The sequence below is a fragment of the Glycine soja genome, chromosome 9, assembly GCF_004193775.1.
Source record: "Glycine soja cultivar W05 chromosome 9, ASM419377v2, whole genome shotgun sequence".
NCBI lineage: Eukaryota > Viridiplantae > Streptophyta > Magnoliopsida > Fabales > Fabaceae > Glycine > Glycine soja.
The window spans coordinates 43,615,384-43,638,010 of record NC_041010.1 but is presented as its reverse complement, the minus strand read 5'-3'; the positions used below and the strand labels follow the sequence as shown (position 1 = coordinate 43,638,010).

The 22,627-nt window shown below is 32.9% G+C and overlaps 3 protein-coding genes and 2 pseudogenes across 3 annotated transcripts; 3 read left to right on the top strand and 2 right to left on the bottom strand.

Moving 5' to 3' along the window:
- Nucleotides 1-1,846: 1,846 nt before the first annotated feature.
- LOC114368526 lies at nucleotides 1,847-4,084 on the bottom strand (annotated as a pseudogene).
- LOC114425081 (pectinesterase 31-like) lies at nucleotides 3,997-7,677 on the top strand. Its single transcript, XM_028391837.1, has 7 exons — nucleotides 3,997-4,134; nucleotides 4,218-4,465; nucleotides 4,658-4,762; nucleotides 5,177-5,254; nucleotides 5,627-5,814; nucleotides 6,780-6,953; nucleotides 7,232-7,677. The coding sequence occupies exons 2-7, from the start codon at nucleotides 4,223-4,225 to the stop codon at nucleotides 7,392-7,394; spliced, it is 951 nt and encodes a 316-aa protein (XP_028247638.1). The 5' UTR covers nucleotides 3,997-4,134; nucleotides 4,218-4,222; the 3' UTR covers nucleotides 7,395-7,677.
- Nucleotides 7,678-8,104: 427 nt separating this feature from the next.
- Nucleotides 8,105-10,792, bottom strand: LOC114425082 (vesicle transport v-SNARE 11-like). The gene is made up of 6 exons (XM_028391838.1): nucleotides 10,689-10,792; nucleotides 10,433-10,538; nucleotides 10,196-10,254; nucleotides 9,905-10,099; nucleotides 8,580-8,756; nucleotides 8,105-8,289 (listed from the first exon to the last, which is right to left on the bottom strand). The coding sequence occupies exons 2-6, from the start codon at nucleotides 10,533-10,535 to the stop codon at nucleotides 8,140-8,142; spliced, it is 684 nt and encodes a 227-aa protein (XP_028247639.1). The 5' UTR covers nucleotides 10,536-10,538; nucleotides 10,689-10,792; the 3' UTR covers nucleotides 8,105-8,139.
- A 2,217-nt stretch (nucleotides 10,793-13,009) lies between these two features.
- Nucleotides 13,010-15,024, top strand: LOC114425080 (annotated as a pseudogene).
- A 6,153-nt stretch (nucleotides 15,025-21,177) lies between these two features.
- Nucleotides 21,178-22,490, top strand: LOC114425079. Its single transcript, XM_028391835.1, has 4 exons — nucleotides 21,178-21,632; nucleotides 21,697-21,750; nucleotides 21,832-21,957; nucleotides 22,046-22,490. The coding sequence occupies exons 1-4, from the start codon at nucleotides 21,267-21,269 to the stop codon at nucleotides 22,220-22,222; spliced, it is 723 nt and encodes a 240-aa protein (XP_028247636.1). The 5' UTR covers nucleotides 21,178-21,266; the 3' UTR covers nucleotides 22,223-22,490.
- Nucleotides 22,491-22,627: the final 137 nt, after the last annotated feature.

The following is a 22,627-nucleotide window of genomic DNA, read 5'->3' as shown; positions in this document are numbered from 1 at the left end:
GTGAAGTGTCTTAATTATATATATATATATATATATATATATATATATATTTATTTTCCTGATATGCCAATCACTTAAGTTGTGTGATTACTTTTATATATCAACATGCCAATTTCTCTAAGTATGATTAAAAGAAAGCAACAAAGACTTGTTGGTGAAGGATTGATCAGATCTGATTTAACATTGAAGCATGCGTATGATAAGTGGAATAACATTGAGTTATCAAAAGAAAAGCTATCAATAAAGAGATATAACTTAGTTGGTTGAAATGTATACAAGAACGAATATATGAATTCACGAAAGGGGGCTAAGTGTGTATGTTTGGAAGAGTGTTAATAAAATTGATTTTGAATATAATTGATTTTGTAAATTTATTTTGGTTAAAATTGATTTTGAAGTTATGTTTGAATGTTTTTATTATAAAATTATAATTATTTAAATATTTAATTTCTATTAAATAATCATTTAATAAATAATGTCTTTTACAAAAAATACATTAACTGTTAATACACAAATTAAAATTCAAACAATAAAAAGGGGAAATATATCTTAATTTGTTTTAAAATATTGTTGCTAAAAACTAATAACTCATAATAATTAATAGTTATCAAATCTTGCCGCTATCAATGATATATAAAAATATGCTTATAATATAATATTATATCTAATGCTATATGTAAAGTATTAACTGCAAGCAGCTGTTCTTCCTCCTTTAAATACTAAAGTTTTCCCATTAATTTATAAATGCAATGATAGTTAACGAAAACCTGCCAAATTTTTTGAGACAATTATTATGAAGTTAGCACCTATGGTTTTCAGCCAGCACCACTGCTAGTTATTCCAGGAAAGACTATTCTGCATAACTCATACTCTACTTTAAACTTAATAAGAAGCGTGAGGGGGCTGCGCCCCTGCTTATCCCCTCTCGGTGCCTGAATGTGTGTGAGTAACTATAAATCTTTTGATATTATCTTTGATTCTCATGGATAAGGAAAAAAAATCCTACAAGCTATCATAGAATCTGTGTCACAAACTACCTTCATAAATCCTGCTTCCCAAGCTAACCAGAGACCTTTCAGAATTGTAATAAGCTTTGCATTGATGTTAGTTGTATATCCACATGTAATCCAATTACCTGCAAAATTTCTTAAAACACCTCCAAAACCCAAGAGACCTTGGTTTAGCCAAGGAGCTTCCATCGAGTATATTTATCTTTATGTAATCATGTTGCGGCAGTTGTGCTTTGTCTAGGGATGAAAGAACAACTTACTCGTGGAGTTCAAATCTGAGCTGGTGGTAGTGAAGAGGAAACTCGTTGGTGGTGGAGTTGAATGATGAGGAGGAAGAGAAAGGTATAATCTGAAAAGGATAGTTTGAGATTATTTTAAAATTAGGAGTTGCAGGATGCAAAAAGGAAGGTGTAGAATATAAATGCCTCCAACAAGCATGCACTCGCGCGAACTAGACTCCATAGTGAGTAATGACACCTTAGCTGAGTGTGAAGCCATGTTACAACATCATGGCTGTTGCTTACTGCACCCCACATTCAATCTTGGCACAGTTGTATTTTAAGACATTCAATCTCAAATCTTCATAAATTAATTATATTGAAGTTTAATAATCAAACTCTGCAAACCGTACGTACACTTAAAAGAACTAAGAAATTATGTACTATAATCAAGATTTAATAGATATGATTGTAAAAAAATTAAAATGTAGTACGATATTTTTATGAATAATTTTAAATATTTTATTTATTCTATAATTTATTAGACAAAGAAAGTATTAAATATTTTTATTAGCAATATAATAATAAAAGGTAAGAATTTTCTCATAGTGCTGGTAGTTAACCGTTAGTTATGCATTTCTCCGTTTTGAGTTCGCGGCAGGTCTCGTTGCTTGTCGTTTTGATTGATTCCGATTCCATACTAAAACAATTCCTATTTTGTTTTGGCCTCAAATCCCAAATTAAGAAGATTCCATTGTCGTAATGTCCAATCCGAAGCATATTCATCTTCTTGTTCTTCTTCTTCTTCTGGTTCCTGCATTGATGTGTAGCATCTGGTATCATTCCCTTAGAAGACATTTCATTAAGCAGTGTAACAGCTTTCTCCATGTGCCCTCTGTTACATAAGCCAGAGACCAAAGCAATGTATGTTACAGTATCTGGTTCTAGTCCACTCTCAATCATTTTATCAAAGAGGCTTACTGCTTGTTGAAAGTTATCTGTCTTCATGAGTCCATCAATCAACACAGTGTAACAAACAACATCCGGATTTATTTCCATTTGCTCCATATCTCTCAAGATGGTGGAAACATAAAGTGATGTTGTCTTTCCTTTTCCATGAGGAGAGAAACGTTTATGTAAATATGCTTTTAAGCTCCCATCAAGTAAAACTGTGAAGGTAATGACATCAGGATTGATCCCTTTCCTTTTCATATCCTGGAAGAGGTCATGGGTTTCTTGCAAGCAATTCATCCTACGATAACTATTTATCATAATTGTGTAAGTTACAACATCAGGAGTGAATCCTCTATTAACGAAAACATCAAACAAAGTGCGAGCATTCTTCATATCCCCAGCCTGGCACAGTGCAGCTAAAACTTTAGAATACCCATTATTTTGCTTGGTTCCACATTCGACAACAACATTCTCTCCAGCAATGTAACAGCTTTCTCAATGTCACCTGTCATGCAGAGTTTATTAAGTAGCTTAAAACAGGAAGCTTCTTTAGCCATATCTCCTTGGTTTGACAGCTTAAGGAAAACTTCATATGATGTTTTGACGAGGTCTGCTTCGCAAAAGCCATTCACCATGGCAGAGTAGATTTCAATATTCGTATCTTCCAGACTGTTAAAATACGCCTCAGCTTCTAAAACCTTGCCTCCAGAACACAAACATTCAATGATCATCTTGTGTGTAGTAGAGTTTGGCTTCACACCTTGACTCTCCAAAAAATCCAAAAGCTTCACTGCCTCACGAGCATGACCATTTCTAGATAACCCAGCCGCCAGTACATATCATGTTTTAAACCCTTTCCCTTAATTTCCTTAAACATGCTAAACACAGTAACAAAGATCATCCTAAAGGCAGTACACATTGATAAGCGTCGTGTAGTGCTTAACATCCAAACCCAAGCACTTACTCTTCATCTTCTCCACCATCTCTACCGCATCCTCCACTTTCCCCAACTTACACAAAGCATCAAACACATTGTGTTAGGCCACCTCATCGAGAAACATCCCGGATTCCTTAAACTGATCCACCACCTCCAAAGTCAGCCCCATCTCCCCCAAATAATGCAGAATGTAGCTAACAACCACACAATTTGTCTTCACACCCCTCAAAATCATCTTATCGTGCAAAGCCAAAGCCCTGAGAAGATTATGACTCTTACAATACCTGTGAATTAGTGTAGAATAAACATACACATCAGGAAGAGGAGGGCGGTGGTGGTGGTTGATGAGGTGGAGAAAGAGGGTGTCTAGTTGGCGTTATGGGGACGTAGGTGTGGATGGTGTGAGAGAAACCGGTGTGGCGGATGTGTGTGAAGAAGGAGAGGGCGTGGGAGGGGGTGTTGTGGAGATGGTTTGGAGAACATCGAAGGTGGAGAAAGAAGAGGAAGGTGTGAAAGGGGTGTTGGAGTGGGCGAGTGCGGTGGAGGCAAATGGGTGCCAAAGGGTGGTCAAGGTGGGCTTGTGTTTGTGAATGACTTTGAAGGAAAGCTTGAAAGCGCGAAGCTGCATGAGCATGGAAATAAGAACAACATGCGGCGGTGGTCGTGGCGGCTACTTCACCCTGCAACCTTCTAATTTTGCTATTAGAGAGGTTTTAAGTTTTAACCAGGTTTTTTTTGTTGTAACTGGGAAACGCAATATATTTTCTTTATTAAATAAATACATTTTAAAAATAATTAATTTAAAAATTATAATTGAAGAAATTTTTGAAGAAAAAAATTAAAATAAAAGTTTTCATCCTTGAATACTGTCCTCTTTCGATAAGTGAATCACCGAGGAATCTAATGTGAAGTGTCTGACAGCAACTCTTTTAACTTTTGACACCTCACTCACTCGTCGATTCCATTTGTTACCTCAGACTCAGACACAACACAACATTCTATGTTCATGTGAGATGTGAGTGACGGTGATACCTTTCGTGCGTTTACTTTTCTTTTCTTTTCTCTCTTCACATCAAAATCACTTATCTCTCTCTCTAGAGAAAATGGCAGCTTGCATATTCACGGTGGCACAGGACGGAACCGCAGATTTCCAAACGGTGCAGGAGGCGATCGACGCCGTGCCGCTCGGCAACATTCGCCGGACGGTGATTCGGGTGTCGCCGGGAATCTACCGGCAACCGGTGTATGTCCCCAAGACCAAGAATTTCATCACTCTCGCCGCTCTCAGCCCTGAGGACACTGTGCTTACCTGGAACAACACTGCCACCGGAATCGATCACCACCAAGTACGCACCTTCTCTTCTCTTCGTCTTTTTCCTCAGATACCCTTTTGTCGGTATGTGTCAAAATTGTTCATTTTTAAAATGTTATCGTCCTTTGGGTTAATGGGTGTGTGTCAAAATTGATAATTTCTTCATTTGGAGTGGTGGATATGTGTCAAAAAAACCATTTTTTTTGGCTTTGGATTTTTGTTGCAGCCTGCGAGGGTGATAGGGACTGGGACGTTTGGTTGTGGAAGTACCATTGTGGAAGGGGAGGACTTTATTGCTGAGAATATTACATTTGAGAATTCTGCCCCTGAGGTAATGCATTGGTTGTTTTCTGAAATTTCACTGTTTTCAAGGTTTTTGATTGTGCTAGTTTCTTTCTTATCACTTATTCACTTTGATGAATAGATTCAAAGGCAATTTGGATAGTTCCCCTTTCCGTCCCCTTTGTCGGTAGTTGACATGTTGATACATGTAGAAGGCCTGTCATTGTCTTACAATTGTATTGTATATTTAAGAGAAAGAATAAAGCTTTTCATTTTTGGAGCTACTGATTGCTGAAGATAGAGAATAGAGATTCTTTGACATTTATTCTTTTGCTAGTCAAATATCTGGTTGTAAATTCTGAATAGTTTCTTCATAAGTTTGATGGAGACAAATTATATTTACAGGAAGAAACCATGAAAGACCTTATATAGTGCTCCTTTCTTTTCCTTTTCTTTCTGACAGGGTTCAGGGCAAGCAGTTGCAATTAGAGTAACGGCAGATCGATGTGCTTTCTACAATTGCAGGTTCCTTGGATGGCAGGTAGTTCCAGAGCTCCACTGGCTTGTTGTCTTTAGCTCATATAGGTTAGAGGATCATGATTTTCTTTGCGTTTGTATGTTGGTGATATATGCTTGTTGAAGTGTTGAAATTTTTTTTAAGACCCACAAAAAGTCCATCTTTGCTTATGATCTTTAAAAATGCGTCTGTTAAGTGATTGCTGTGATGGATGTGTTCCTGTGTAAGTTATGATTGTCACTTTTCTGGCTTCTTCTCTTGAAAAGAATGGTATCTTAAATTAACTTGGGACCTTGATCAGCAGACTAGCCGGTCTTACGTTGAATCCCAGAATTCTGTTTCGTTAAGGACATTCTATCAAAGTTAGGATAAATTTCTTTCATGATTATGGTGCAGGACACACTATACTTACATTATGGTAAACAATATTTGAAAGATTGCTACATTGAAGGAAGTGTGGACTTCATCTTTGGCAATAGCACTGCTCTTTTGGAGCACTGTCATATCCACTGCAAGTCTGCAGGCTTCATAACCGCACAGAGCAGAAAATCATCACAGGAAACATCTGGTTATGTATTCTTAAGGTGAGTAACTGATCACTTTCCAGTGTTAACAATCTCATCTACCACCTATTGCTGCACTTTAGTCTTTAGAAGTCTACAATCCAGTGTTGTTCTTAAACTGTCCAATGAGGAAAGAGTTAGTTCTTACATCATATGCTTTTATTCAACAATGGGAATTGAGTTTTAAATTTTAGGTGCAGAAGTCTACTGAATGGTCCTCGATTTAGGAGTATGCCGGAGGAAAAGAGAGAAGAGTGAAACAAGACTTTGAATAAAATTAAGATGTTATGGGGTGTGATAAACAATTTGCCTAATACTCATATGTATACTAATATCTTTGGTCAAGTAATAGTGCAGAGTAATAACTTTTGTATTCTAACATCAGTATTTAATGAGAAAATTAAGTTTGTCCTTTTTAGGTTAAGGAGTTGGTGCTTCTGTAAATTTACATTAAATTAGCCTTCTTTGTTTTAGGACTTACTTTTGATATTGAATACAGGGCTAAAACTTTTCCGTCGCCACAACCACCCTTCTAAAACTAGTTCTCTGCATTTCTTTTATAGAAAAAAGGAATACTGAATTTAGCATTAAACTTGTTCTTTTCTAAGACTATATTTGGGAGGTGTGGTTTTGGAGGGAAAAGGAAGGCAAGACAATTTTTCTATTTTTAAATAAAGACAGTTATATAATGTTTATAAAAATAAATAAAAGATTAGGACATTAAGTTTATGCTAATTTATCATTTATGTATTTCATTCATTTAAAAAAGATTCAAATTTTTTGGACTCTAAGAGAAATTTATTAAGAGAAATGATATTTGGAAAAAAATTCTTTTTAAATCGGTTTACTTATAAAATCTTGTTAGGCTAAGACTTTCTGTAAGTTATTGGTTGTAGTCCTCCCTGATCAGGGCATCTTTTTCTATGTTCTGGACCATCTGGTTCCTTGTAAATATTTTACCTGAGTAGTCTCTGGTGCCATTGCAGATGTGTTATCACAGGCAATGGAGGAAATTCATATGCATATCTTGGACGACCGTGGGGCCCTTTTGGAAGGGTGGTCTTTGCATACACTTACATGGATCAATGTATAAGGCATGTTGGCTGGGATAACTGGGGGAAAATGGAGAATGAAAGAAGTGCTTGCTTTTATGAATACAGGTACTTCATTTTTGCATTGTTTTTTGCTTTGCAGGGTATGAAACAGTTCTAGATTTGTGCAACGATTATAAATGTGAGTTTATGTTATACTCAGATAGTGAACTGCTTCTTTATGTCGCCAGAAGATTCAAAATTAAGAAGTTTGATTTGAATAAAGAATGTTATGTGTTATACTAACACCGTGAATATGCTGATGGAAACACTATTTACTTGCCTTAAATTGCAAAGTTTGTTAGTTGAGTTGAAGAAGTTTAAAGTAATTTTTATCCTAACTATAGGTGTTTTGGACCTGGATGCTGTCCATCAAAACGAGTAACGTGGTGTAGAGAATTGTTGGATGAAGAAGCTGAGCAGTTCCTCACGCATCCTTTCATTGATCCAGAACTAGAGAAACCTTGGCTTGCTCAAAGGATGGCCCTCAGGATTCCATATTCTGCTTGAAAATCACTTAGGGCAGGGCTTGATGAGAATGTTCCAAACAGACAATCAGTGTTTCTACGCTTAATATCTTGTTTGTTTGGCACTTTGGCTTAAGAAAATATGCCATGTTTGCATCCGTGTGAAGTGCTAGATGATGTGTTTTGTATGAAATCTCCCAAGAGGCTATATTTCCTTCATTGAAGAGTTTTGTGTGTGTGTAATAAATAGAGTAAGAGCTTCATATCCAAAATATAGATGAGTTAATGGCCAAAAATGAGCATCAGATCAGAGCCAATTCAAATCATCAGTTCTTGAGTTTGGATGATCTAATGTTATTCAGACTGATTATCTGGTCAGCTCATTGGTTGAACCGTCTAGTTGGTTTAAAGCTAGTTTAAATCGGTTCATAATGATTTTTTAATTTGTTCGATTTAATTTTATTAATTCATTGGTCAAAGGGTCTGAATTTAATAACACAAGCATTAATATCTAGAGACATTAAGCTGTAAAATAGAAGGATGGATTGGTAGGTGGAAATAATTTCATATTTTTGCACATTTTCTGTTGGTAACAAATAGCTAGAGTAGAATCGAATTGGTAATTGAGGAAACAAGGGAGCAAAACATCCTCGGAGTGTCTTTTCTAAAGGAACCATTCTGTCCCTGCTATTATGTTCGTTAGGTTATCGCTGCCAATTTATTTGTAATACAAAATTGAGTATGGACCGCTTCTCATGATCATGGGAGAAATGATATGGTATTAGCTACTAAGAAAGTTTGAAGTACACAATCAAGATTATAACAAAAATCAGGAGCACAGCAATGGTGCTCAAAATCCATTTGCTTTTGTCCATCCTTCTTGACATGTTAGACAAAATTTTCTTGCTCTTGTCTGTGTTATCATCCACTCCATGAAGCTGCATGATGGAATATAACCATCAGTGGATAAAATGCAATCTACAGGTGCAAATATATGTGCAGAAAATATTAATAAACCTATATGCAGAAAATTTTTAAAATATATGAAAAGCAATCTACAAATGATATAAAACTTTAGATAAAACTGAACCGATTTCTCGCATTACTCAGTCCAAAGGTACAACTCCAGAAACGCTGCATGCTAAAGAAGCTAGTAAGTTATCACTATAGGAAAGTAAAATCCTGAAAAGCATCTTATTAATAACTAACAGGAAAGAGAAAGAGTTACCGTGTCATGTGTATGCAGTAGAGATTGTCTCTGTGAATGCAAATCTTGAAGAATCGAAATGCCAAGGTCTTCTGTTTCCAACATTGTTCCTCTACTGTCGTTAATTCTGTCACTGGACTTGTTCAACCTTTTGGTTGATATCATTAATCTTTCTCTTTCTCTATGATCAGCTGATGCCTTTGTAATCATGTCAGCAATACGTGTCAGATATGGCGGTGTCAATCCAAAAAACATGAGTGTTCAGAAATGAAGATTGAATCACCTCAATACCTCTAAATTAAGGTTTATATTTTTTTGTTGTGTATGCTTCACTAGAAGATGTACAATGGAAAAAACACAATTTATTCTTTTCAATTTTTACATAATTAATAGATTACTCCTATTTTTCTCTTTTGGTCTTCTTGGTGTTGAAACCAATGCATATAATTGATCTTCTAGGGGATATAAGGTTGACCCAGTAATTGGAAAAGAGGAAAGGAAGAAGGGAGGGGGCAGAGGTCATAGTTCGAATCTCCTGACATTTCTAACAAAACTAATAAACTAACTTTTGTTAACAAAAATATAAATAAATAAATATAATTGATCTTCTGTTTTACTCCTCGAATAGCTGCAGTTCAAACATTAAAAAATTACTGCAGAATGTTTATAAATGTTTAAAACTTTCATTGAACATGTGTAGTCTTAACTTCATCCATTTTGTTGCATCCTTAATGAAAGGTATGCATATGGCTGCATCTATAAAACAGTGGAATTCAAGCAAGAGCATACTTAACAATGCAAATGCAAATATAAAACAAAAGACAACAAATACAGACAAATTGGTTATTGGTAAGAGAGTATTAAGTATTATCTAGAATATAAACATGCAAATAGTTTTAAAGAAGTCCTTTAATTTATATAACAACTACAATATTTCATCTCAATTCTTATTAGCCGCGAGTGAAGGATTAGTAATGCTAGTGTGTCAGTAACATGGATTGCTTGAAAGCTGGAAAGGAAAAGCTACATTAGCAAAAGTAAGCAACTACTTAGTGCATGTTTGGTTTGCCGTTGGAAATGTTGAGATGCACGTTTCATTGCAAATCCACCAGATAAAAGAATAAACGCAAAAGCAAGAGTCCTGATGTGCTAGCAAAATTACTTTGGCCATTGGCCTCAAACATAATTTTGCAATGGATTCCCAAACATGCTCTTAACCAATTAGTGCATAAGCATAACAATAAAGGAAAAGGGGGACCAAATTGTTGCTTCATATAGTGGTTTCACAGGACAATGAATTGTCCTTTAACATCAGCAACAGATGTTAAATTAAAAATGAACCTTACCTTCATCATAGCATTTGTCATGGTCGATTCCAACAACTCATCCCTTGCAGAAGAAGGGTTTAAGTCAGCAGATATAATTTTCTTCACTTCTCTTTTAATGTTGTTCAGATCTGCTTTGTACTCCCTCACCTTAGCAAGAAGCACAGCCTTCAAGTCTGGCTGTAAACTTCTTGCATCAAGGTCCATTTTTCGAATCTACAAATTCATAAGCACGACCATATCAGAAAGCTAGAATACAGAAAAAAGAAAGGAAGCTTTCCAACTAAAAGAACAAAAAAGTGAAGAGGATACCAAAGCTTCTCCCTCCTCAATTCCCTCCTTTATTTCAGATTTTTTTTGTTTCTTTAGCTCTGTAGATTAAACAGAAAATATACAAATTAAAAAAACTATAGAAATAAAAAAATAATATATATATATATATATATATATGTCTATACATTCCTCTAGCATGAAATCATAAGTTTCAATGATTCTTCTTATCTTTATAAAATTTTCAATGGTTTATTTATCATTTAGAATTTAGAGTACCTCCATTAAGAGGAGCAGCTACATTATCAATGCATGCTTTTGATAGATTTGCTGAAAGCTCGCAATACTGCCGCTCATATCCCTCAAACTCCCCACAACTCATTCTCTGTTCAACATCAAAATTTCAATGCAATCCAAAAAATGAAAACACAATGCAGAACCTTCTCATCGAAGGTTAGCCACCAATACAGAATACGGATAATTAATCAATTAATTCGAGTGAGACAGAGATGAAATTGAGCATGAATACATGCACCTGAAGTTGCTGGAGAAAAAATTGAGTGGTAAACGTAATAACAAAAGGAGCAGAGTTTTTAGTTGAAAGGACCAACAGGTTACAGGACAGGGTTATGTAGGGAACCATGAGGATGACGTGGATAGCGCTGCATGTTACTTTTCTACATGAATGCATATCTAGATAACACGTGCAATGGTTGAATATTTGGTGCCTCCACGTTCATTCTTTGATCATCAGCATTATTATATTTATTATTTAGTTTACTATTCAAATATTATGCTATAAGAAAAAGAGTTAAGTGTAAAATAATTCTAAATAATCATTAAATCACAAGTGAATTAATTGGTGTGGAATTATTTATCTTAAAATTGAATTTTAAATATGTAATTGTTGTATTAAATATTTGGTGAAAAAATTGTTATTACTCAAATAAAATTGTTTTCAATAAAAATTAAAAAATACTTATAGTGTAGAAAAAAATATAATACATCACAAGTTATCATATATAAAGTTAATTTAGCAATAAAAAAATAAAAAAATCATGATCTTATCACTAACAAAAAAAACTAACAACCAATAAACTACCATTTGTAAAAAAACTTACATATAATAAATTTATTCACATTTATGATACTTATATTAAAAATTATATAAATAACAATTTTTTATTAATCGAAAATTTAAAATTGTTACACTAAACTCTTGTATTATTGTAATGTTATTCATGTAAAAAGTACACATGTCTATCTAACAAAAAATTAAACTTCACATGTTATCTCCCCAAAATCACGTATTGTCCCCAAATATGGCTTTAAGGAACTTTCCCATTTCCTCTCGAACACGTAATGTGTCAAAAGCACTGAATCAGTGTTTATAAGGAAAAAAATGACGAAACCAACAAAAACGAACAAACGAGGCATATATTGACACGTGGACGTGGGGTTTCATGATCACCACCAAAAAAGGCGGGAGAACAAACTCGATCGGTACGTAGTTTATTTTGTCTTTTGTTTTTCTTGGTCCCATGTTGTTGTTGTTCATGTGATCACACACACACATAAATTCCTTCCTTGTATCTGTATCATTAATTTTCCCAGCAACTGTACTCAGTGATGCTTCTCTGTATTGCTCCATAGTCAGGTTCTCTCTCTCCACAAACTCTTCAGTTTCTATCATTTGGCCTATACTCTATAATATATTTGATCTTTGTTTCATTTATGAATCTACCTAATTGATGCTTGTCTCTTGTTATCATCGTTCCTAACAAAGTCTTGTAAAGCAACGTTTCCTTGCATGCTATAAAATGCATGGTTACAACAAAGTCTTGTAAAGCAACGTTTCCTTGCATGCTACCTAATTTGGATTTTGATATAAATCGCATCCAAATTTGGATGTAGATCCGTTTCATGATATGTCAATATATCTGACCAAACCTGTTGAAATTTTTGAAATCGCAATCTTGTATCAACCTTATACAGTTCTACACCTTCACGCTGGATTAGTGGATGTGGATGTATAGTTTTAAGATTGCATTTGACAAAGATTTCTACATTTAATGGAGTTCTTGGGGTTTGTGACATGATAAACTTTAATTTCTTTTTGGTTTTTGGTAATCTATAATGATCATCGAATCATTGTGATGTAGTATTTGCCTAGAATGAGAATTTATCAAAGTTTTGTTTGTAGATTTTCAACCTTATAATTGAAGGGTTATGTGTAAGCTACCAGTAAAAGTTTAATAATTGATCAGTCCATTGCATTGCTTGTGTACTGTATAGGCTCAAATGTTGGCGATTAGCAAACGTGATAGCTGATGCACTAATGCTGTTTATAATACTCTAACTTCTGAAAGTCCAAAATTTCATCTATACCGAAATAAAATTCTCTGCTATCTTATGGACTTTGTCTATCCTCCATGTATAGCAGACAATGACTAACCCCATTTAAAAATGCCAGCTTTTTAACGGCGAACATCCTAGATTTACTGAGTTGCAAAATTACATACATTCAGATGACTGATGAGATTATCTCAGACTACCAGGTTTTGTGTTGAAAGCTCAAAATCCTTTTGCTCATAGTGCATTGGATAGCTAGCGTTCTTAAATTTTTTCTAAGTGACTGGTTGTTTTTTTTGGTTTTCTCCTTCTTCTGTGAGGTGACTTTGTCTTCTTGTGATTCCAGTTTACTAAATTGGATTGGTTCAAAGTGTTTATTTGGACATGCATTCCTGATTCAGATTCTATTGAGAGTTCTGTTTTCTTTAATTTCAGGAGTCAGGACTACAGTTGTGTTGTTAGGTGTATAGAGTTTATCTGCTGGTTTTGAACTAGATTTCAATAATGATTCTTGCTGCTCTTCTAACTTCACTTGGAACTAACCTTGGTCCTTGTTTTTTTATTTTTCACCCTCTACTCTATATTGAGGAAGCAACCTTGTAATATTACTGTATATGCACCGCACTTAGTTTCTGAACAAAAATGTCAAGAGGGTGTTGAATGTAACTTGGAACGTTTGTTACCTGCTGCTACTGCTGGTTGGGTGAGAAAAGCATGGGAGACCTCTGAAGAAGAGTTTTTATCAACTGCCGGCTTAGATGCTTTTGTTTTCATGCGCATATTTGTCTTTAGGTGATTTAAATTATTCAATGGTTTCTAGATTTAAAGAACTATATATCATGTCATTTCCTTTTAAACTCAGATATATTATATTGGCTAACCAAGCCTCTTTTACTGATTTTGATGGATGTTCCTGCATTATGTATGTAACTGACCTATGTTTAGGCAAGTTTATATATGTCTATATATAAGTAAATATGCAAAGGTGGTTTCTGCAACAGAACTGGACTCCCTTTGTCATTGATTATACTCAATTGTAAATTTGATTCAAACGTATATTCATTTGGTTAACTTTTACTGAATTTTAAATAATAAAAAAATTGTCAATATGATATAATATATCCATCTTTAGCCACTGAGTCACTGACTACTTATATATCTGCATTTCTTCAAAATATATATCGGTCTTTCTATTTTCTGTCACCATGCTGTATGTTGTTTGAAGGCATCACTTTTTTTGTTTACTTATTTTTCCCCTCTTTGATATGTGCAGTTTAAAAATATTTACTTTTGGTAGAATCGTGGGGCTCCTCATTCTTCTTCCAATTAATTGTGCGGGAGTCAGCTTCGTGATAATTCTGAATTTCAAAACAAGTCTTTGGATTCCTTCAGTATTTCTAATGTTAACAATGGTTCAGACAGGTGAATATTATTGATCGAGATTATCTTAAATCTTTAGGTATTGTTTATTCATTATAAAGATCAGCGCATATATGATATATGAAATATTAATTTAATTTATTGTTTCTGTTTTGACATCAAATTCAAGAAGTCTCATTTTCTTATATTGATGAATATGCATATATGTGAAGTCTTTAGTATATATGAATTATTGGTCTTTGTGATGAGTAGAACTGACATATGATATATTTTTACGATCTTCAAGTGAATTACATCAAAGTATACTCAACCTTCACTTTTTTCTCCACTTATCACTAAATGCTGGAAGGTGAAAACTTGTAGGTATGTTAATGTCAAGCTTATTAAACAGCTATTTCAAAGCTTTTCTACTGTCCATACATATATTTGTCATCCCCAAAATATGCAAGCCCATCCTGGCACTTATGACAAATTTTCATTTTTTGCTGTTGTAATTACACAATTTGTGTGAATGGAAGATTTCCTCATGAGTGTTATTGATTTTTATCTAAGTTATAACATGGTAACTCTGATTGCTAGATTTGGCCTTTCTCAAGGTTATGGATCCATTTTTGTGCCGCATATGTTTTCACTGGAGTTGTCTGCATTCTTCTTTATTATGAAAGTTATTTTTGTTCAAGTTTGCTTCTTACATGCATCAGATTTTGCCAGCTCTGCTAAATTATAAAGATAGTGGATGAATTTCATGCTTGCTGTTAATGTCATATGCAGGAGTATGACTATATTTCATCAAAAAGAATCGCCTGCTTCTATTCATCCAAGCCTGAGCCGCCTCATCACTTTACTGTATTAGCTAGAGGTATTCCTGTTCCGAGTGGAAGCACCTGTAACGATATTGTAGAGCACTTCTTCTAGGAGTATCACCCTCTACTTATCATTCACATGCAGTTATTCGTCGAAGCAGCAAACTTCAAATTCTAACTGTAAGAAAAGTTTTATAGAGTTCTAAATTTCTAATTGGTTCAATCTCTTCTCTTGACATTTGCTTAAATTTCCATTGTTTATTTTTCTGTTATAGTACCTCAAATTCTTAATCTATCAGTGTGCATAAAAATTATGAGCTGAAACCTAGAAAGAAGCTGGGAAAACTGTTATGTGTCAGAGATGCATGTATGGGGATTTTTTTTTTTTTTTTGTTACAACATGGATGAGGATTTTCCACCAAGCTTTGAAAATATTTTATTCCAATATTCCCTTTCAATTTGTAGAAATTTATCTTAAATGATTCATGAAAGTTTTGGTAAGAACTTTAAGGATGATAAAGCAATCCACAGTTTATTCTGTCCTCTAGTATATATTCATGGAGTAGAATGCCAGCTTATTCAAGGCTATCTTTTTCCCCTTCACTAGGTATGGATAATTTTTTCCCCTTTGATTCTCACAGTTATTCTATTCATGTTAGCTTCAGTGAGTTTTAATTTCTGATTTGTTGCAAGGCTGGACAACTTTCTTACTATTTTGAGTCTTTATCTCTCTGTTTTTTCAGTGGTCCATAAGTTGTTGTTTTATTTACTACGACTTTGCATTACATGTATTCACTTGCAGGAAACATCTATTCTATTGTGCATAAGATATTATTGCTCTTGAATTGTAAAATAGATAATTCATATTTAATCTATATTTGATGTTTGGTGGAGGCATCATTCTTCATAACATATGTTGTGACAATCGGATGGACTAATATAGCATCAGAACTCTTTCAATTGATTCCATTTCTTTACAATTATATTAATATATTTTTTGTTGGACATAGTGACGATGATGATTTTGAGGTACTATCAATTCAATACCACTGGGAAATTCCCGGGGTTCTTTTCTTTGGTCTTCTTGGTGTTACATACTTCATCCTTGCTCCTCTAATACTTCCATTTCTCTTGGTCTACTTTTCTTTGGGATACATCATTTACCGCAACCAGGTTTGCAAATTGGTTTTGTTTTTCCATATATACTCTGATCTTCTTTATTTGTTGTATAATATGTATTTATTATAGGATGACAAGCAGATTACCTGTTTATTAAAAGTGATCCCTTTGCAAACTTAAGATTACTTGAGATGCAAATAAATCTTGTCAAATTATTACAGTATAAGTTTGTCACACATGGTCTTACTCTGGCAACTAAAAACTTATTGTTGCTTTTTTTATATTTTATTTTTGGTCAAAAGAGGGCAAGGGTGGGAAAAGTTTGAACACAATGTTTTTGAACTTGGTTTGAGGCTTTCTGGATTGTCCTTGTCTTTCTCACTATAGTCACCGTACAATATTATACTTTGCCTTTTTCAGTATGAACCCTATGTAACGGATCAATGAGATAAAATGATACTGTAAAATAGAACTATCTGTGTCTTGTGATATTATTCATTGTTGTTTTAACATTTTCTCTTGAACATTTAAGTTCTTCGATGGAAAAGAAATGGATCTTATCAAATGAGATTCTTCTGGGAGAAAATGATTTTATAGGGGCTACGTGTGTTATCAATCAAACATTTCATCCACTACTTTCCCTACCCTCAGTCCCCTAACTAATGCATAGAGGCTGACTAAAAAATAAACTGTGATTATGTGTTGTTGGAAATCCACCCCTTAATTGCAACCTCAAGGGTGATGATTTAGTCTTACATTGACTAGAAATACTTGATAAAGTCTGCTCGTCCTTGTCCTAAAATGATATTAGAGTCTATCTTAGACCAATTGTTAGGTCACTTGCATTTGTCTTCCCTCCCGATTCAGGTTCAACCTAGAAAACATTTTAACGCATAAACTCTATCTATAAATTATATAAAATACACTACTCCTCAATTGTTTTCAAACTAATTTTAATTCATCGCGCCTCAGTGATTCGTACTCTATGATTCACATTATAGACGCACATGAATGAATTAACAAGATTTCCATGCGACTACTTGCTCTCGCCGTGGAAGTAACTCGAACAGTCCACGAACAGTTGAGGGTTTGGGATTGACCCGTGTCCAGCCCTTACAGAGCCATGCTCCAGGTCTCACATCAATCGGAGATCAAACTTAAATCGAGTTAATAAAGTTTGGACAGTCCTCACTTGAAAAACTGATTTCATGGATTTGAATTAAGCCTTAAGTCTAAATGATAATACCATGTTTAATTCCACCTAATAAATATAGTTTTGGCCTACAGTGCACAACTACACAATTTTTTCATTGATACTGATGCATATTATAGTAGTTGGGGATATTTGGACTGAAGAAGCTTCCAATGGCATCTGTCTTAACTTTGCCTTTGCCTATTCTCATGGGCTATGGCTTTTTATGGGCTATGGCTTCACTTGTAACTAACAATATAGAGTTTAGCAAATGGTCTGTTGATGCTATAAGGCAATGTTACCTTCAGCTTCTAACTTGTTTCAGATTATATTTGATTATGTCCTCTTGATATCCGCATGAATTCCCGTCCTTTTGCAAGTGCATTCTCAGCAACTAAATAAATATCATATCTATAATCATAAATACTACAAGTAAATATTATAATAAGTGAGAATAGAAATATGTAACCACAAAAATTAGTACACTTTTCTCGATATTGCTCCTTCATTTGTATCTTACAAAGTTATAAAATTAATGATAGGGTATTCAAAATTAGCTGTTAGTGTCATAGCTACAGAATTCTCTCAATCAGAGAAGTCTTTTAATAATAATATAAAAAGTGACAAGCCGTGTACTTGTACTCATATCACCTGCATGGGAAGTATGGTTAGTATCACACTGAAAGTAATAGATAAAGGAAGCATGTCTTTGAAAAATTCATTCAATAGTTATTTAGAGAAATGACAATAATATGGAGAACAAATTAAAGTGTAATTAAGTTACAAAAATCATGTAATTTAAACTTCTTTTGGAAGAAATGTAATTGATAAATTACATTTATGTTAATTATCAGCTAGATAATATTTTAGTGTTATTGAGACTTATCTTATTCTGAAATTTTCACTTTGAAATATGAGAAGAGTGGTATATATATATGAGCACAAATATCATGATTTTTATTTTTGTAAAACAGGACTGTCGACTTTCTTTGATATGATCGAAGAATACCCGCCAAATGTGCAGCACGAAAGTAATTATTTTCATTCATTTTAATGTGTTTGTTTTATTGTCCAACTTTCGTATCTGTTGCCCGTTGATATTAAGACCATTTTTATTCTTGCTAAGACAAGACAAATAAAATGGATCCAAATGGACCAACTTTGTCTGAAAAAAACATTTTCTTTTGTTCCTCATTAGATTAGATGTTCAAAGAAAACAAATACGAATAAAAAAACTGTTGAGACACACAATTACAATGTTTAGTGAACATGTGGTGAAGAGTGCGACAAGTCTTTTGGACTCAAGTTGTTCCTAAACTTTCTTAGTTAATAAAAAAAATGAAATTGTTGTTTGATTACTACATGTCTACGTACGTCCATGAAACTTAAATGTGATCTCATAACGTTTGATCTTAATTTTACTAAATTATAGTATTTATTTTCTCTTTTTATGTATTTCCACTTATATGTAATTAATAAAATTAAACGAACAAGTTTTAATATGACTTAAAATCTTTTTTTATTCATAAGAACGGAAATAATTAATAAAAGATTTACAATAATTTATACATATTTTTTAATCAATCAACTAGATTAGACTCTCCATGTGTACTTTTTTTATAGTTTATAGATGTTTAAGGAAGATTTCCTCCTAGATACGTGTGATCACATACCAAAATATTGGTGCAATGGAAATAGAATGGAATTGACAAGCAGTTTTTGAGGTGTTAGGCCACATATTCTTTCCAAGATTATTATTTTTAATTAAAATTTATTAAAAATTATAAAATTAAGAAAAAAATAGTAAAAGATGCATGAAAATCTTTAATTTTCAATCAATTTCAATTAACAATAGGAACTGTGTTGTTTTATATTTCAATGATAAATGTAAGAATTAATTAATAATATTATATGAAATTATTAATTTACTTGTAGTATTTATCAAATAAAATTATTTAATAATATTATATGAAATTATTAATTTACTCAATGTTAATGGTGTATCATAGAAATTTCAATTAATTCTTACATTTATCATTGAGTAAATTAATAATTTCATATAATATTATTAATTAATTTTATTTGATAAAATTATTTTAACATTAACAACAAAAAATAATTTATTAATAAAAGTAGTTGTTAAAATAAAAATAACATAATACACTAATATAAAATAAACAATATAAATTAATTAGAAACATGAAATTGAAAAATAGAAATAATATTAGTCATTAACTTTGTTTTATGTAACATTATTATGATTATATCCTTCAATTCTACAGCATGAGCATTTCTTATGTCTATTTAGAATTTATTCGTTCATCTCATTATGTATATGATTAGTGATGGGCATTTTCGTTCTGTCTTATCACATCGAAGGATCAGAAATAAAATATAGATCCAAATATTGAAATAATTTATCTTCGTTTTCAAGAACTTGTCGTGAAACATCATCCTACTATTAATATTCTTCTTAAACAAATAGATGTAATAAATTTTATTTAAATTTAAGTTTTTGTTTATATTATTTTTCTAATTTACAAACAAATAATAATCCTTAACATCAATAACAAAAGCATAGAAAATATTAAATAAAACAATATAGAAATTATAAAAATATTAAATAAAACTATAAATTAAAACTAATAGTTCAAAATTAATCAAAAATTAAAAAAAAATTAGAAGAACTTTGAAGTCATAATATTTTACAACTTCAAATAAATAATTAAAAAAATTGAACGATTTTGAAACAATTAATTATTTCATGACTTCATATAAAAAAAATAGAAATGGTTCACTTTTTATGACTTCAGAAAAAAAAATCACCCAGTTATTTACTATTTCATTATTAAAAATCATAAAAAATCTTACGACTTATCTCTATTTAAATATTAATTCAAAATTTATTCTCATTTAATAAATTTTAAAAGGAATTATTCCCTTTTAGTCATTCAGCTGCCAGCTTGAGACCTGCCCGTGGCATATACATATACCATATGTTCGTAATTTGAATTTAAATGATGATTGATTTTTAATTTTTTTTTGTTAATGAATGATGGTTGATTTTTTTATAGACAACTGACCAGAATGGTATTCCGTAAAGACAATAGTAGTAATTTTACTCGTGATCAATAAATTTCAACTCTGTTTCAAAATAAACAATAATAAATTTCAACAGGCTACTAGTATTATTTATGAAGAAGAATAGTAGTAAAAGTATCAACATTACTTGTTAACTTGTCTCCAAGTTCCTTCTCCGCATGGTCTTGAAAAAATACTTTATAGTATTATTTTCTTATTAAAATATATAGAGAAAAAGGACTAGAGAAAAGGAAAGATTTTCTCTTAGAATAAGCTAAAATGTTTTCATTCTTAACTTGAAGAATATGAACATCTATTTGATTAAGTCAATACTCCATAATAAAATTATCATTCTATTTGAATGATGATACCTACAATATAAGTCAATAATTAATAAAATCAATTAACTTTTATACAATATTTATATTATAACGTTTGTTTTGTATGAGAATTTATTTGTCACATTAAATTTATTGGACTAAAACATAATATTAATTTCATATAGGAATAACATAAAGACTTGTTTGAAACCTTATTTTATGTCATTTAAAATTTTCATTACAAACAAGAATAGGATTATGTTTTGGGACATTAATTTTATTTTTATTTTTAAAAATTTATTTTTAGTCTCTAAACAAATTTTTTAATTATTTATATATTTAGACTAGTTAATGACATTAAGTAGTTGATAAGGGATTATAAATATAGTTTATAAAAAAAATAATTACATATAATTGTCCAATCATATTAATTTGAGTGATGTTGGATTTATAATATTTAAGTAAGATTTCAGAGTTGAATATTATGGATAAAATATCATACTAAAGATGATCAATTCAGTTTTTTTTATATAGAAATCAATTGTTAATAAAGTTAATGAATTTTTTTTCTTGTTTTTATTTAATTTTGAGATTTTTTATTTTTATTTATGGAAATGCTACTTTCTTTTTATTTTATTTTAAATATAAAAAAATTAATATAAAATGAGAAATAGAAGAAAAATATGAACTAAACAATTTTTGGTATTTTTATTTATTGGTTGCTGAAGCATTAGTGTGAGAAAATGGAAAGTAAAATGAGATGAATGGTTAATTTTGAATAAGGATGATAAAAGTGTTAATAATGGTCTAGGGCGACGGGAGGTGGGGGAAGGGAATGAGTGTTGTGTGAGGCGACGAAGAACAAAATGATGGCGGCAACGGCAACAACCGTGCCTGTGCGGTGGCAACCACCAAACACCAGGTTTAGGATTCAACCTCAGCCTCAGATGAAGAGACTGATGACAGTGAAAGCATTTGGCAATGGTAAGGGAGGCAGAGATATGGATAGGGTTTGGAGGGAGGCGTGGCGAAGTGCGAACGATGGATTTGAGCGCTTTGTCTTTGAAGCGAAGAAGACTGCGGAGCGCATCGACCGGCGCTATTCTCTTTCGCGGCGTCTCTCGGCCGTGGCGAGGGCGGCCGCCGACCGAGCCCGCGAGATTGATCGTGAATTTGAGATTGGACAACGTTACCGCGCTTTCAGCATGGATTTCCAAAGAAACTGGCCCAAGGTCTGTTTGTTTTTGTTTTGTGAAACAAAGATTTTAGCATTGTGATTGAAATTGTAATTTGCAGTACAGGAAGCAGCTCAACAACTTTCTGGATAGTCCGGTCGGAAAGAGCTTTGCTGTAAGCATATGAATTTTATCTTTCTATGTCCTTCTGACTCACATAATAATTTTAATTGGTTATCGCTGGTTGGCTTCTCAGACACTATTCTTCATCTGGTTCGCACTGTCTGGTTGGCTTTTTCGGATTTTGATAATCGCAACATGGGTACTTCCATTTGCTGGACCTCTTCTCATTGGGACTTTGGCCAACACCATAGTTATTAAGGTATCTGCTGTGTGCTGTGTGCTGTGTGCTGTATCTATATCATTGGGGCATGCCTTGTAAGTCTAATTTATCATCATTTTCACAACAGGGAACTTGTCCGGCTTGCAAGATGCAATTTGGTGGTTACAAGAATCAAATAATTCGATGTACAGGCTGTGGCAACATTGTCTGGCAACCCAAAGGTAAAGGTAATGGAGGTGGGAGAACCAACTCCAAATCTAAGTCAGACCCCGACATTATTGATGTCGACTTCGAGGAGAGGTGACGCTCGCCCATTTCGCTTTGCCTTCTTTGCAAAACCTCCTCCTCCTATTCCATTCTTTACTTACAACACTTAGTTCGCTTCTATGCACTTTGTAAATTTTTCTTCAGAAATCATACCACCAAACTAATTATAAAACCAACACTTATATGCCTTTTCTGGAGCCGTATCATATCATCTCGTTGTCTATTGGACTTGCTTTATGCTCATAGAATAGAACCACTGTTACCTTATTCATATATTTCACTACAATTTCTGTTTTTTTTGGATCTCTCATGTGTTCAATTTTCTGGCTTTCTCTCTTTTTCCCAAATCTTGGGCTTTATCCCAGAGATAATGTGAATTTTGTTACAGTAATGCGCCAATGGCCTATGAACAAAACGATCAAGGCCGAGGTTTTAAAATTTC